This window comes from Symsagittifera roscoffensis, chromosome 3 (assembly GCF_963678635.1).
Source record: "Symsagittifera roscoffensis chromosome 3, txSymRosc1.1, whole genome shotgun sequence".
NCBI lineage: Eukaryota > Metazoa > Xenacoelomorpha > Acoela > Convolutidae > Symsagittifera > Symsagittifera roscoffensis.
In genome coordinates, this window is record NC_087064.1 from 59,230,957 (window position 1) to 59,244,736 (window position 13,780).

Consider the following 13,780-nt stretch of genomic DNA (forward strand, 5'->3'; position numbering starts at 1 on the left):
AAAAAAATGTGAGCATGATAGCCGACCATTTAGGTCAAAAACCTATTCAACAAAAAACCCACAACTTTTTGTTTGCTCACGCTCAAAAAGTTAATTAGCGTTCGAGCTCCATAAATGACATGCAATTAAGCGATTTATTTAGCTTGTCAAAAAATAGCCACCCCCCCCCCCCCCTCAAATACGCTAGTAACACCAAAAAACTTTTTGCTCTTCCAACGAAGCAATATGAGGCAACTAGGTCGATATAGAATAGGCCGAAACCTAGAAGACGATAATAGAAAGAAAAGAACAAAAAAATAGATATTAGCAAATCGACTTGTTGCAAATCCATTCAGTCTAAATTAGACCTGTGAACAATGTATTTTTTGGAAAAAAGTCTTAGTACCCGATTGATATTCCCTTACTAATCGTAAGTGCAATTATATTCAAGTAGATAAATAAATCATTTCAAAACACCGATATGTGCCACTAATGTCCTTTTTAAGTGCATAACATAACTATCAAAATAAAAATTATTTGATACTCAAACTCTAATGGATAAATTCATAGTTCTGTCATTAGTACTTTCAATACACTGTTCTGACTAAGCAAGAGTCTTAATCTGACTGTCAATCTAAATTCAATCTCTTCTCAGTTTTCCTGTCTAATTCAAGTCTTTCTGTGATTCTTCGTTTTCCCTTTTGAGATCATCAGAACTGTGTTTTTCCAAATACGCACTAAAATATATAAATACGCATTAAAACAAAGATAACCGGTTGCTTTGCACATAGCACAGTGTTCCGACCATATTCTTATAACACTTCATTTTTTGTGCGTAGTGGCGTAGTGTAAAGAAAAGAAAAGTCCGCTGATTAGCCGTGGTACCTGATTTTGCGTGGAAAACGAAAAAAACAAGGATAGCCTGTTTCTGCGCAAGTAGCACAGAATGTTCCCAATATACTCTACAAAAACTTTTAAAAAAACCAGAAAGCTTTTTAGGCATTTTTATCGAAAAAAAAAACGTTTGAAATTTTTAAATTTAAGTCTAATTTCGAGCAAAAAAAAGAGCAGACTTATTTTGGAAGGATAAACCATGAAACTTTAGTGGAACTACAGCAAAGTTATTTTTCGAAGGTTTTTTAGTGCTTTCTTGGGAATAAGAAACTTTCAGCAAAACTTTCAATTAAAAAAAAAGGTGTTCTTGACATTTTTGCCCAAAACAGTTGCCCGTTTTTCCTTTTTTATTTTGGTTGTCAAATATGCCTAACTTCTATAGTTTTGTCAGATCTTTTTATCACACAACTCAAAAAAACTTTAAAAAAACATGAAAAAGCTTTTTAGGCATTTTTTGTGAGTTGTGAGATAAAAAGATCTGATTAAAATATAGAACTTTAGGCATATTTGACAAACAAAATAAAAAAGGCAAATCGGGCAACTGTTTTGGGCGAAAAATGACAAAATTTTAATTTTTTGGCTGAAATTTTGTTTTGCTGAAAGTTTCTTATTCCCAAGAAAGCACTTAAAAACCTTCAAACAATAATTTTACTGTAGTTACACTAAAGCATCCTGGCTAATCCTTCTATAATAAGCCTGTTCTTTTTTTACTCGCTCGAAATTGGGCTTAAATTCAAAAATTTCTAACCGTTTTTTTTTCGACAATGGGACAAGAGAATCTCAGAATTTTTTCTACAGAAGCACAACAGACTTAAAAGCTGAATGTTAATAACACTTACCGCTTACAATCCGCAATCATCTGGCGCTTTCTCTGTTGTAGAATCAATTGCCTTTCCTCGGGGTTTTTGGAAAACCTGTCACCGAATACTGTCTTTGAAGTAGACGCGACACGATCATAACTATGTGACAAAGAAGAGCCGGTACTACCGTCGACGTGATCTGAAATTGAATTCGAAGCGGACGACTTTTTTCTTCTTCGAACGCTATCGGGTATAGGAATACTCGGTCTTCTAGGCATAATTCTACTCACAGAATCATCAACAACTAACTCTTGATTTGCCCCTGAAGCTTCAGATTGTACGTTCGAAACTGTGTTCAAAGGTGTAAGAGAAATGTTGCACGCTGCGCCAGCGCTAGTACTCGCGGCTGTGTTGGGTGGCGCGACCTGCAACTGCAACGTTGAATCTTGATCAGCCCTTGAAGCTGAGGCATCAAAAGTTAACGAAGAGTCGTTTGCTATTCCCTCCGTTTTCGAGTCTTCCGATGACGTAGTTGAGCTCGACTTTTGAACCAGAACGGTTTCTGATTCTGCTGGCTGAAGCAATTTATGTCATACTTAAAGAGTAAATATCCACGTATACTTTTTTATTTTTAAAGTCAGGTATTGTTTTTTTTGCTTTCAAAGGCAGGTACAAAAATACCCCGATTATTATCTCCTTAGCTTTCATAACTATTCCAATGACTGACAGTCGCTCTTAACTCACCTTAGATTCACCTGTGACGTTGCTGAAGTTGTCTTCATCGACAAAACCTTCACTTGGACTTCTAGCTCCGGGCTAAAAACAATCTCAAATCTAAAAAACATTGAGCCATCAAAACCAAATAGTATATCAGCAACGCGTCTGGCACAATTTTATTTTTTCAAGGAAAAATGTTTGATTAACCAAACTGCAGAGTATTTCATCTCTAAAACAGACTAAACTTCAAATCTTACCGGAATGAAGATGGTTCCTTCCAGAATCTGATCGATCGTCACTTCCAGAGAATGAGTCATCGCCAGGCTATCCTGTATTGCTACTATTGGAATATGGGGGAACAAAACATGTATCTGATGTGTCCAATATTCCCTCTGTGTATTCGAAATCTCTTCGCTAGAGGTAGCTGAATTCGGCGAAGTGGTCGACCCGTGGGTTACTTCAACCGAGAAACTCGGGAGCCAACTTGCGATTCTACTTCCGTCAAAGTGGAAGTAATTCCGTCTTGCGGAACCACCCGCTGCTTGTTGTTGAAGAGGTGTGGCTGGGAAAGTCGATGACAGTGAAGACAACAAATTGGGCGCCAACATGAATGCAGATTGACTTTGTTGCTGTGTATCGTTTGTTTCGTTGCTTCCCGTGGACTCGGTAGTTGTCGTTGTATCTTGAGAGAACTTGAGAGCGTGGCGACATGTAGGACACGTTGAATCTTGGACCAGCCAGGAGCGAAGACAGGACCTAACAATTTTCAGATTAAGGAATGCTGATTCACGTTTGCAGATTTTTAATTTACTGAAGATACATTATCACGGTTTCTTGATTCTTCTCAAATATAGTTACATGAAAAAACTTCAGAACAAAATTGTCCAAGAGACACATGAATAGGTGTTTCAAGATCACGTGTCATATAAACCATTGCTAGATTTCTTCAGGTGAAGAAAAACAAGGCTGGACGGATAGAAAAATACTTTCAACTGACAAATTTAAGCAATGTTTACGCCACACAAAACTCCCTCACCTATGAAAAACATGGGAGCAGGGCAACTTCCTGCCAACTAGAATAGTATCCCAACAGATGGCACAAGTATCCTCGCTTTCATCCTCGTACCCATCTTCATTATCACTTCCCCCTACAATTCCACCTCTGGGACTCCTGGGGGTTTGCAGTCGCACTTCTGGGAACATGGCATCCATATTTCGAGTTACGAGACAGAACTCCTTGTGACGCATGAAGCGATGTTGGATGTCTACGATGATGTGGCGCACTTGCATACATATCACGAGGCATGCCATTGAGAGGAAAACGTTGCTCCATATCTGGAAAAGAGAACACAGTTCACGATTCAACATCAAGACAAATTTTAACTGGAAAATTATTGCTTCTTCGGCAAAAAAAATTCGACTCGTCTGATTTAGGATCGAAAATAGATTTGGGAAAAATAAAATTTGAAGTGCTTTTTAGGGACTTTTTTTTAAAAATCTGACTACCCATTTTGATTGTATCCTATCTAAACAAACAGTCATCTGATCAAGCGTACATACAGGGGCTGATTTAGGGAGAAGGCGGGCCCATTTTTTAGGGATTCGACCACCCAAAGGTGGTCGAATCCCTTTGCCTGCGGAGCACATTTTGGCAAAACCGAATACTTTGAGAGCACGGAAAATCTATTTTCTCAAACTAAAAACGTCGACAAAATTATCCAATATTTTATAAAAATACTTCTCCCTCCCTCGTCGAGAAATCTAAGGTCCGCCGTAGATACACGAGCTTTCATTTCTACTTCGTTTACAACAGATGGTAACAGTTCGTCTCATACCAGCATGTGTGCGTGATGGAGTAGATCTAGTCCGAGAACAGTCAGCTCCATATAAAACTCCGTGTAGTAAGTGCACATGGACTTGTTCTCCCAACTCTCCGAGAAGCTCAGATCTCTCAGATGAAAAGCATACTTGGCCATCAGCAAAAGATTACGCAAGAACAGTTGGCAGCACTAAAATGGTCACATTAAGCACTAGGAAATCTTTAAGTTTGAACTTACTTTCGAAATTCGAGTCGGTCAATTTTTTGTGACCTTAACGCTTTTGCTGTTCGATATTGGATTTTGCCTTTCTTTTAACGAACGAAATGAACTGAACTTGAAAAGAAATCGAAAGACTAATCGTGAAAAATCAAATTTGAGAAAGAACAAGGTTTATGACTTTTTCTTCAAAAGGTAACAAAAAAATCATCACGACCTAAATTAGAGTTTTCACCATGTTCATCAATCTTCAATCGAAAACATAGCCAACATAAAAATGAAAAAGTGCCAATGAACGCAAAAAATGAATTTTCAAAAAAAATTTCATCTTTCGAATTTCAAAGACAAAAATAGATCCTTGAAAGCTCCTTCTATAACAGTTTTTGGCACTTTTTTAAAACATTAAACCAATTTGAGAAAACTCGACCTATAGGTGCACTGGAAAATCTGAAAGCTAAATTACATTTTCCAAACTAGAAGTCAATAACGTTTTTCGAGACCTTTACAATTTTGCTGTTCAATAGTGGAGATTGCATTCCTTTTAACAAAGAAATTAACTGAACTTGAAAAATATCAAAAGTCAAACCACAAAAAGTAAATTTGAGCCTGAAAAATTTTTTAAAAGTTTCCTGAAAAAAAAACTTCGCGACCTATGTGAAAGTCTGAACTGTTAGGTAACGTTTTTATTACTCTGGAAAACCTAAAAACTAAATTCCACTTTCTAAACTAGGAATCGATCAAGTTTTTTGCGCCATTTCCTCTATTCCTCTGTTACCAAATGAACTTGAATTGAACTCAAAGCTCGTATACCTAAGGGCATTCATAAAAACATTTATATGAATGCATGCATTTTCTAAAGTTACAACAGCATTTTAAGACTTGCACTGAAAAAACCGTTCATCGACTCTTAAAAAACAGCAGCAGGCCTGGCATCGAGCTTTAGATACTCAACAATTGATTGATCCAAAGAACAAAAATCATTTTGAAAGACACAAATTGCAATCTCAAAGATAGGACTTAAAACACAGCCAACAGAAGTTGGAAAGGTATGAAAGAACAAGAAAACTGAAATATATATCAAATTACAGCACATTGAATTTAAATAACTATTTTGATTCGAACTTTAAAAAATACCCTATTTGAGAAAATTGAATCAATGGCTCATTTTTGTAATTCCGGCGGGACATTTTCTCGTTCCATTTCAGCTTTCGTATATTGAAAAAAAAAACGAAATCTAATAAATTCTATTGGTTTGTCTCGACTGATCTTCATTTTCTGGAATCCAGAATCGATAAAGCAATCACCAGCTTTAAAAAAGCACGACAAAACTTGGATAGACAACCGTTCAGCTGAAAACAAATCAGCCATAAAAAAAACCTTTTGTTTTTATACTGTTAGTGTTCACAGCCCTTACTGAAGCTGGAGGTCGTAATTTTGGTTAAACAAAACATGACGACTTTAAATTTAAATAAAAATTGCTTAAGTTAGAAGAAAATTATTTTTTCTCATTTTTCGACTTGAATAAACAAAAAATAAGCTGTCAAACGATAGTTCCTTGATAAAAGTACCTTGAAAAATATATATATATATATCAAAAAATACAACAAGGTCTCGCCGAGACTCAAACCCCAGACGTAAGGAGTCTCCAAGGTGTTGAACTTACATTATAAAGCAGGTTCAATTCTTACAGATTTTTCAAGTTTTTGGAGAAAAAATGACTAGTTCCGGATTAGAAGCCACTTGCTCTCGCATGTGAAAAAATCGAACATTATATAATTTCCGAAGGAAAAAACTTTAACATTAAAGCTCTTTGAGTTTCAAGAATTAGCTATGATTGGCACTTCTTAACTTGAATTTATTCCATTCAAAGAAAACTGGATCAATAGATAATTTTTATTCCGCTGAGATTTCACAAATTTTTACTCCAAAAAGGAGTAAATTTTTCGGGGCTATTATATTTTGGATGTTTCGATGATGTTCGGCTGACTTTTCCAACAAAGAAAAAAACTGAAAACAAAAATCAAAATTCAAACCACGAAAAATCAAATTTGTTGTGAATTTTTTCTTGAAGACAAAAACCAAAAAACCATCACCTTTTATATAAGGGAGAATCAATCGACCCGAAAAAATTAAAAGCTCCTGTTCGGACTCGAATCCCAGATCTGTGTATTACCAAACTAGCGCGCTACTTAAACGCTAAGCGCGCAAAATTGAAGGAAATTATTTGATCTGCAAATAAAGTAAGCATATTTTAAACAACGATTTTTTTATTAGAAAAAGTCTAATGCCCACGGTTGTTTGTAATCACAAGATCAACAATTCACAGAAAGATTGTACCTCTGCGAGTAGGAACCCGAGCAGGTTGAGGTCCGCAGTGACAGAATATACTTTGAGAGCGAGAGAGAAGAGGAGGAGACTGCAGACGAAGATGGAACTGAGTAGAAAGATGATCTTCCTGTGCACTCTCGAGGACGCATTCGGAGAATATGCCACCTAAAACCTGACAGTATTCAGAATCAAAAATCAAATTTTGATAATGACCGTTCGCATTATCTTTAAAAACCTTGAGAATCAAGGAGCGAGCGTCATTTAGCCGAAAACGAAACTGTAGTCAAAAAAATTTTAAAGCTAATTTTTTTTTAAAATCAAAAGTCCTAAAATCCCTCCCTCCCGAGAAAAGAGCTTTTAAAATTCGCTCTTGAAAACACGCAACATAAGTTAAATCAGCCGATAAAACATGAGTCGAACCCAAATAATTGAAACACCGATAAAGTTTTTAAATATCAGAGTTGATAAATGGTAAATAAAACTACAGAACAACCTGAAAACATAGTTGAAACTAGGGGCCCAGCTAAAGCGGGATGTAGCCTTTTGATATGTTTTAAGCAGAGGCGAAGCTGCGCTTTGCAAACACTGGCAAGAACACGACCAAAAAGCAGCTCTATCAAGTGAAATAAGCCTCGAATTAGCAAAAACTTGGATACATGAAGAATTCGAATCTGCGACCTACTGCATTCAAGAGATTTTGGGTCTCACGCACTATCCACTCAGCCACGCAATCTTAACAACCGACAAACACTAGTCATAATAAAAGCAGCTACATATGCTAATAAATTGTCAATGCAATTGAGCAAAAGTGGCACCAAAAACCAATTGACTCAATTTTGCAAGTAATGATTTAGAATATAACAAAAGGAACGCATCAACACTAACTTTGAGTGTGGCAAATCGTAAGGCATAAAGCCATATTATGAATAAATTATGCATTTCAAAAAATTGCTAGATATCTAGAGTTATAAGAACTTCTTGAAATCGAGTTTATATTATTGTTATATTGCTTGAAACAAATCATTATTTTTTTCGGTTCATTTGATGAATTTAAAATGCATCAACTGTGTTAACTTATTACTTTTCGAATGTCAAAGCACAAGCTATGAAAAATCTGTAAACGTACCTCTAACGTGGCACCAACCAATATGTGCACTCAAGTTGGAAAAAATGAGGGTTCGTACTCATACACTACAGAGGCGAAAAAATACAGAGGCGAAGCAGAAGTTCGCTCCACTTGCGATATCAAACTACATGCCGAAGTTCGAAAGATAATCTGACTTGTAAGAGAAGAAACAAACAAATGGAGTATTTGGAAATCGTCGGCTGGAAACCCAGATAATGTTTTGCGATTCGTGTTAAATAAAACTGCCAAAAACAAAGCATTCATACTACAAACAAAGCATTCAAATTTCGTTCATTTTTTCTGATAACTTTAAGATCGAAATGACACGAATAACGCGCGCGAAGTTTCGGTCCAAAAACCATAAGCCAAAACTTCCAAAATACACCAAATAAACTTCGCTGAAAATCTTAAGCTTCGCTAGAAATAAACAAACTGCATGTCCATCAAGAACATCCGGATGTATCAAAAGAAATTTCAAAAAACTTGAATACAAAAAGTTCAACCTAAGAAAATGCAAAAAATGTAGAAATTTCTAAAAGCCCGTTGTTTAGAAAATACTAGAAATTTCATGTCCACAACATTTCTGTTATTAAAAAGTACCATATTCCTAAATACCGTGCAACGGCCGCCGAATACCTTCGTACACAAGACAACAAAGTCAAAATTTCCAGAAATTTGTTTTAGATTGAAACAGAAACTTTTTATTAGAAATTTGATCAATACAGTATGCCATCACCATCAATGGATTTGAAATGAAAGTGCTCAAAATAAAAGTTTGACACAAAGTTGCGTTAAGCTAGCTGCTCAAAGAATCAGAAACCATGCAGCGTTCTAACATACAAAGTGATAAAGGAACAGAATCAAACAAATCATCACTTAATTTAAGGGTTCACTAAAAAGCGTGTTAAAAACGTACACAAAAAGCCTTTGAGCGTGATAAGTTTTTTGAATTGAAAGAAACAATCAATTGAGAAGAATTTTCCACAAAAAAAACAATTAGGCTTAAAAAAATTACAGCAAAAAGATTTCACCAGTACATCTAGTAACGCATCAACTCTAGACACGGTAACTCGAGGTGCTAAATATGCAACATGCAGAAAAATGGAGATATTGAAACTGGAGATCATCCTATGAACAAAGATTTTAACGGGAAATGTCTAGTACCCGATTCCAACAACCTTACAAATTTTCATAACTGCGGAGGACCTCGACCGTCAAACGGAAAATGCTATAATTGCAACCAGCCCAACTTCACGCCCTAAATTTTGCAATAAGCCCTGCGCGGTCGGTCTCATGTAAATTCTTCAAGAAGGTCGGTGACTACGAGAAAACGTGCCGGTGCAAAAGAATGTCACGTGGAGGAAGATAGGTTGGCTTAATCCAAGGGGATGAATCGTTCGAAGGAGAAGACCACCTCTTGAACGAAGTGAGTTCGCAACACACTAAATCGGTCGAACCTTTAGAAGAAAAGAGCACCGCTGGTCGCCAGAAAGCTCAGAAAATTATTGTACTGACAATTGCTATAAACGGACACCCGATGAACATCTGGATCGTCAGCGGATCACCGATATCGATCGTCACAGTGGACGATCTCAAGAAGACTGGAGAGAGCAGTACTTCACTTGAAGCAGAAAAGTACAGAGGACGACAAATTTCGCGACTGCATCAACACCAAACTGGACGAGGAACTGTCGACGAATGGATGGACAACCAAAGCAGAAATTAGAATCATAGGAGGAAGCATACCGTCAATTGTGGCGCCCAATCTCATGGGGAAACTGGGTCTCCAGATCATGCACACGAATCCAGTGGAAGCAATCATGAACATCTAAGGGAAAGAGGCAGGCGGCTAAAACTTGGATGAGAAAAGGAAGACATCGACCAGCGGCAACAACATTTCATTAATGCCTTCCCTAAACTTTTTACTCGAGCCGGAAAAACAAGAAACTATAAAGTGCTGGCGGAATTTTTCATACAGGCGAAGCACAGCTTCGCAACACTTGCAATACAACACTAACATAAAATAAAAAACAAAAAGCCGAAAATGATTTTCTTTTTAAAACTAGGTCATATAAACTCTACTATGTCTCGATAGAAGTTCATTCCAGACAGGCATGGCAGACAATTGAACTTTAAATCAGCAACAACGAAACCAAAATTTACGAAAAAAGAAACAAACCCGACGATCTTTGAGCAGACACAAGTTGAGCCGAAAAAAGGCATTTTACGAAAAAATGTTTTAAGTCCCACTTTAAACAATAATGGACATTAATTGCACTTGCAACTGCAAGTAAAGTTTTTAGCAGCACAAGCAAAATCAATGATGTGGCTATTAAGCCAACAATCTTTGAGCTGAAACCACTTGATCCGAAAATTTTTGATTTTTTATAAGTGCCCCTTGAAACTAGAATGAACAGCACTTGCAACTACAATGTGAACTTCTTACAGAAAAAAACACCGTGCTGTGGCGTCTACGCCGACCATCTTCGACCGGATACTAACTGAACCGACAAAAAAAAGATTTTATGAAAACTATTTCCAAAAAACTTTCAAGGCCCCCCGAATGAACAATATTTGCACTTGCAAAAACAAAGAAAATTGTCTACAGCACAAGCACTTAGCCGACAAAACCTCAGCGAACAAACGAAAAAACCAACCATTCAATTTGCTCGGATTTTTTTTTCAATTTGCTTGATACAGAAAAAAAACAAGATCAGGCCACGACTCGAACCCGACCTTAGGGTCCTAATGCAACTGGTTTACCTCCAGGCCAATGGGAAAGCAACCTGGAAATGAAAGAAGAGAAGTGAAAAGATGTGATTCAACTGATTCTGTTACACTAGTTAACCCGAAAAAAGTCTATATTCAAGTGTGATAATACCAATGGAACAAAAAAAGCTGGATACCAGTAACTTTACAGGAAAAGGTGGATAAAAAAAGTATACCGATTTCGCACAAATTTTTACGGTCTGACCTCAAAGCCACCAGAGTTCCTATGGGTGATGGACTCAATTCTTAGCGAGTTCCCGCAGGAAAACGCATTTATCGATGATAAACAGGTAACAACCAAGGGGACCGCAATCGAACACAGATCCTTAGTCGAATAAAAAAGATTGGAAAAACTAAACCGCGAGAATCTGCCACTTAATCTTAAGAAGTGCGAGTTCGCGAATGGCTAGGCCATAAAATCACGAAACCGGGAGTACAACAACTGAAAGGAAAAACGGCAACGATCGAAGCGCTCGCGGCAACGAACACGGCGACCGAATTGAAATCGTTTACGGGCTCAAAACACAGCGTACATAAATACTTGCCAGGGTTTGCAGAGTTATCGTGGTCTCCAAGACCATGTTAAAAAACGACTTTAACTGGACTGAAGACAGCGAATCTGCTTGCAAAACATCGAACAGGGTGTCATAAACATCTTCAAACTTAAAAACTCCGACATTCATAGGTTAATTCGAGTGGTGTACGATGCCAGTCACAACGACCTAGGGGCAGTACTGGAACAACTAGGATCCGAAGGATGGCGACCTTTCTTATTCGCGTCACGGTTTTTTAACGCGGCGGAAAAGTAATACTCCACCAATGAATTTCTAATGTTGTTGACAGTGTGGAGTTCAAAATACTTCCTAAACTATATCATAGGAAGACGATTTACAGTACTAACTTAAAAAAGGATAATTAAACAGAAAAGGTTAAATGTTCTGCACAACTATTTATCTATTGTTACTTTTACCAAAAAGAGAGGATTTTTTTTGTATCAAATTATTGCTTTTATTTCTTACAAAATTTTGTTGGAAAGTAGCGGAGAGAAGGTGGGGAGAATTTGTTGTCCGATGGTTGCCGAGAAAGCGGTACACTGTCCAATGCTCACTGTCTGTTGAGAACTTGTCCGACACTCGGGTGATGGCTCTCGGTGTCCATTTCGGATTGTTTAATTTAAGTTAAGAATTTGTTAAACTTAAATTTTTCAAAATTTGAGTGACTCTACTAAAAGGGAAAGTAACTATCAGAAAATTTAAGCTTTATTTTCAAAAGGAAAAAAAATAGAAAAATGATAATATATCAGCAGTCTGTTTGAGCGTTAGAAATTAGAGTCACTGAAAAAAGCAGGCAGGCACATCCGAAACAAATTTAGTTTGGTTTTACCTGCACCTGCTACTGGTATCAGGCATTTTACTCTTGCGATAAGCAAGCGTTATCACAATGGAATATAGACTTTTTTTCTGGTTAACTAGTGTAACAAAACAAATCAGTTGAATCACATCTTTTCACTTCTCTCATCTTCTCTTATCTTTAAGGTCACTCAAAACTAGAAAAATTTAAGTTTAACAAATTCTTAACTTATTTTTTTATTCACCTTATTGTGTACAGTTACTGGCATCTTCCAGCTTTTTTGTTGCACTGATATCAGGTTTTTTACGGTTGCGATAAGCAAGCGTTATCAAACTGGAATTTAGACTTTTTTTCGGGTTAACTAGTTTATTAAAATCAGAACAGAAAAGAGTCCAATCGGATCTTATGTAAAAAATTAAATTAATAGCCTTTTATATTAGTGTAGCATTTCCAATACTACAACTCACCTCTTTTTTTTTTAGAGGAACAGTTGTGAATAAAATTCCTCAAACAGGCATTGCTTAAAACATGAATATAAATTTTAAAAATACATCAAGTTTCAAGTTTCTTCAAGTTCACAGTATAATCTCTTAAGACCTTTATCTTATTTTCCGCTGCCTCTAGTTGTTTCTGTAGTTCCTTTCTGCCCTTCTTTTAGGTTTGTTCTTTAATCGCATTCTTTCTCTTGCCTTTGTTAGTCGGTCCACGTTTTGTTCAATGTCATGTTCCGGAAACGCTGTAATTCTACTGAATGGGACGAGCATGTCTCTTCCGATTTTATAAGGTACTCCTAGGGAGTTCTCCCTTTAAATTTAAATGAGTTAATCCTTGGGCAATATGAGAAATACTCGTGATCGAGTATTTTCTCTGGATGCAGGTTGGTTGTATACCCCGTGGCGATATTTGTTGCTTGGAATGTCCCTTGAGGTTTCCACTTGAATGCCGGCTTTAAGGAATACTTCAGGGACGTCACAATTTTGGGGTTATCGTGAGATAGGTTTATCTCACGATCTTTCTGTATTCGTAGCCGTTCTGCCACTTCTGGGAACTTTCCTGCTGCATTTGGCAGGCCATCTTCTAGGGACAGAGAGGCTTGATTAATGTGGTTTGGATAATATCAGAAGTCTTGTTTTTTATAACGGAGTAAATGTTTTTGAATTTGTCATTTGAGAAAATTATCAAGATCTCAAGAATGTAGTTGTTATGGTAATCAATGACAAAAAGTCAATGACAAAAAAATCAATGAAAAAATCAAGGACATTTCGCTATTTGACGCAGCTGCTGCCACTTGTGTAAAGAAAACTTTGTAGTGTGTTCGAAATTTATCAATTAAAATAATCTGCCTGTCTAATGTATCAGTCAGCATTTAAAATATTTACGCGAAAAATGAGGTTTTCAATGTTTCTAATTGCGTCGTTTGATGAAATCATAAGTACGTAATATTGTTTTTAAACACAAAAAAATGAATTCTCTCTGAAACTCCTTCGATTGCCAATTTATAATCAACTTAGTTTTAGCTAAAACTTGATTGATTTTACGTTAACAGCTTCATTTGGCAGGGTTTATGTGGACCAATTTCTGGGTAAAGTTTGGATGAATTGGAGTTTAATTTATCTCAAATGGCTTAATTTGACCAAAAAAGGGCAAATTTTAAGTTAATTTTAAATTTACCCATCTTCACGCTCCACATTTTTATTTTATCTTACTAAAATTTACGTATTAGTACTTAAAGCTTCGGATGTTTCAAGTAAAAGTTATTTTTTGAGGGACAAATAATTTTC

The 13,780-nt window shown here is 36.5% G+C and overlaps 1 protein-coding gene across 2 annotated transcripts in view; it reads right to left on the reverse strand.

The window, feature by feature from the left end:
* Positions 1-461: 461 nt before the first annotated feature.
* LOC134841190 (E3 ubiquitin-protein ligase AMFR-like) overlaps positions 462-13,780 on the reverse strand; it is a 148,302-nt gene continuing 134,983 nt past the window's right edge. For both annotated transcript variants that reach the window (XM_063857017.1, XM_063857018.1), the window contains 7 exons: positions 6,764-6,919; positions 4,226-4,399; positions 3,427-3,725; positions 2,648-3,146; positions 2,418-2,489; positions 1,713-2,248; positions 462-716 (listed from right to left, as the gene is read on the reverse strand). In XM_063857017.1, coding sequence (XP_063713087.1) covers positions 644-716; positions 1,713-2,248; positions 2,418-2,489; positions 2,648-3,146; positions 3,427-3,725; positions 4,226-4,399; positions 6,764-6,919 — 1,809 coding nt within the window. In that variant the 3' untranslated portion in view covers positions 462-643. The remainder of the gene's footprint in view (positions 717-1,712; positions 2,249-2,417; positions 2,490-2,647; positions 3,147-3,426; positions 3,726-4,225; positions 4,400-6,763; positions 6,920-13,780) is intronic.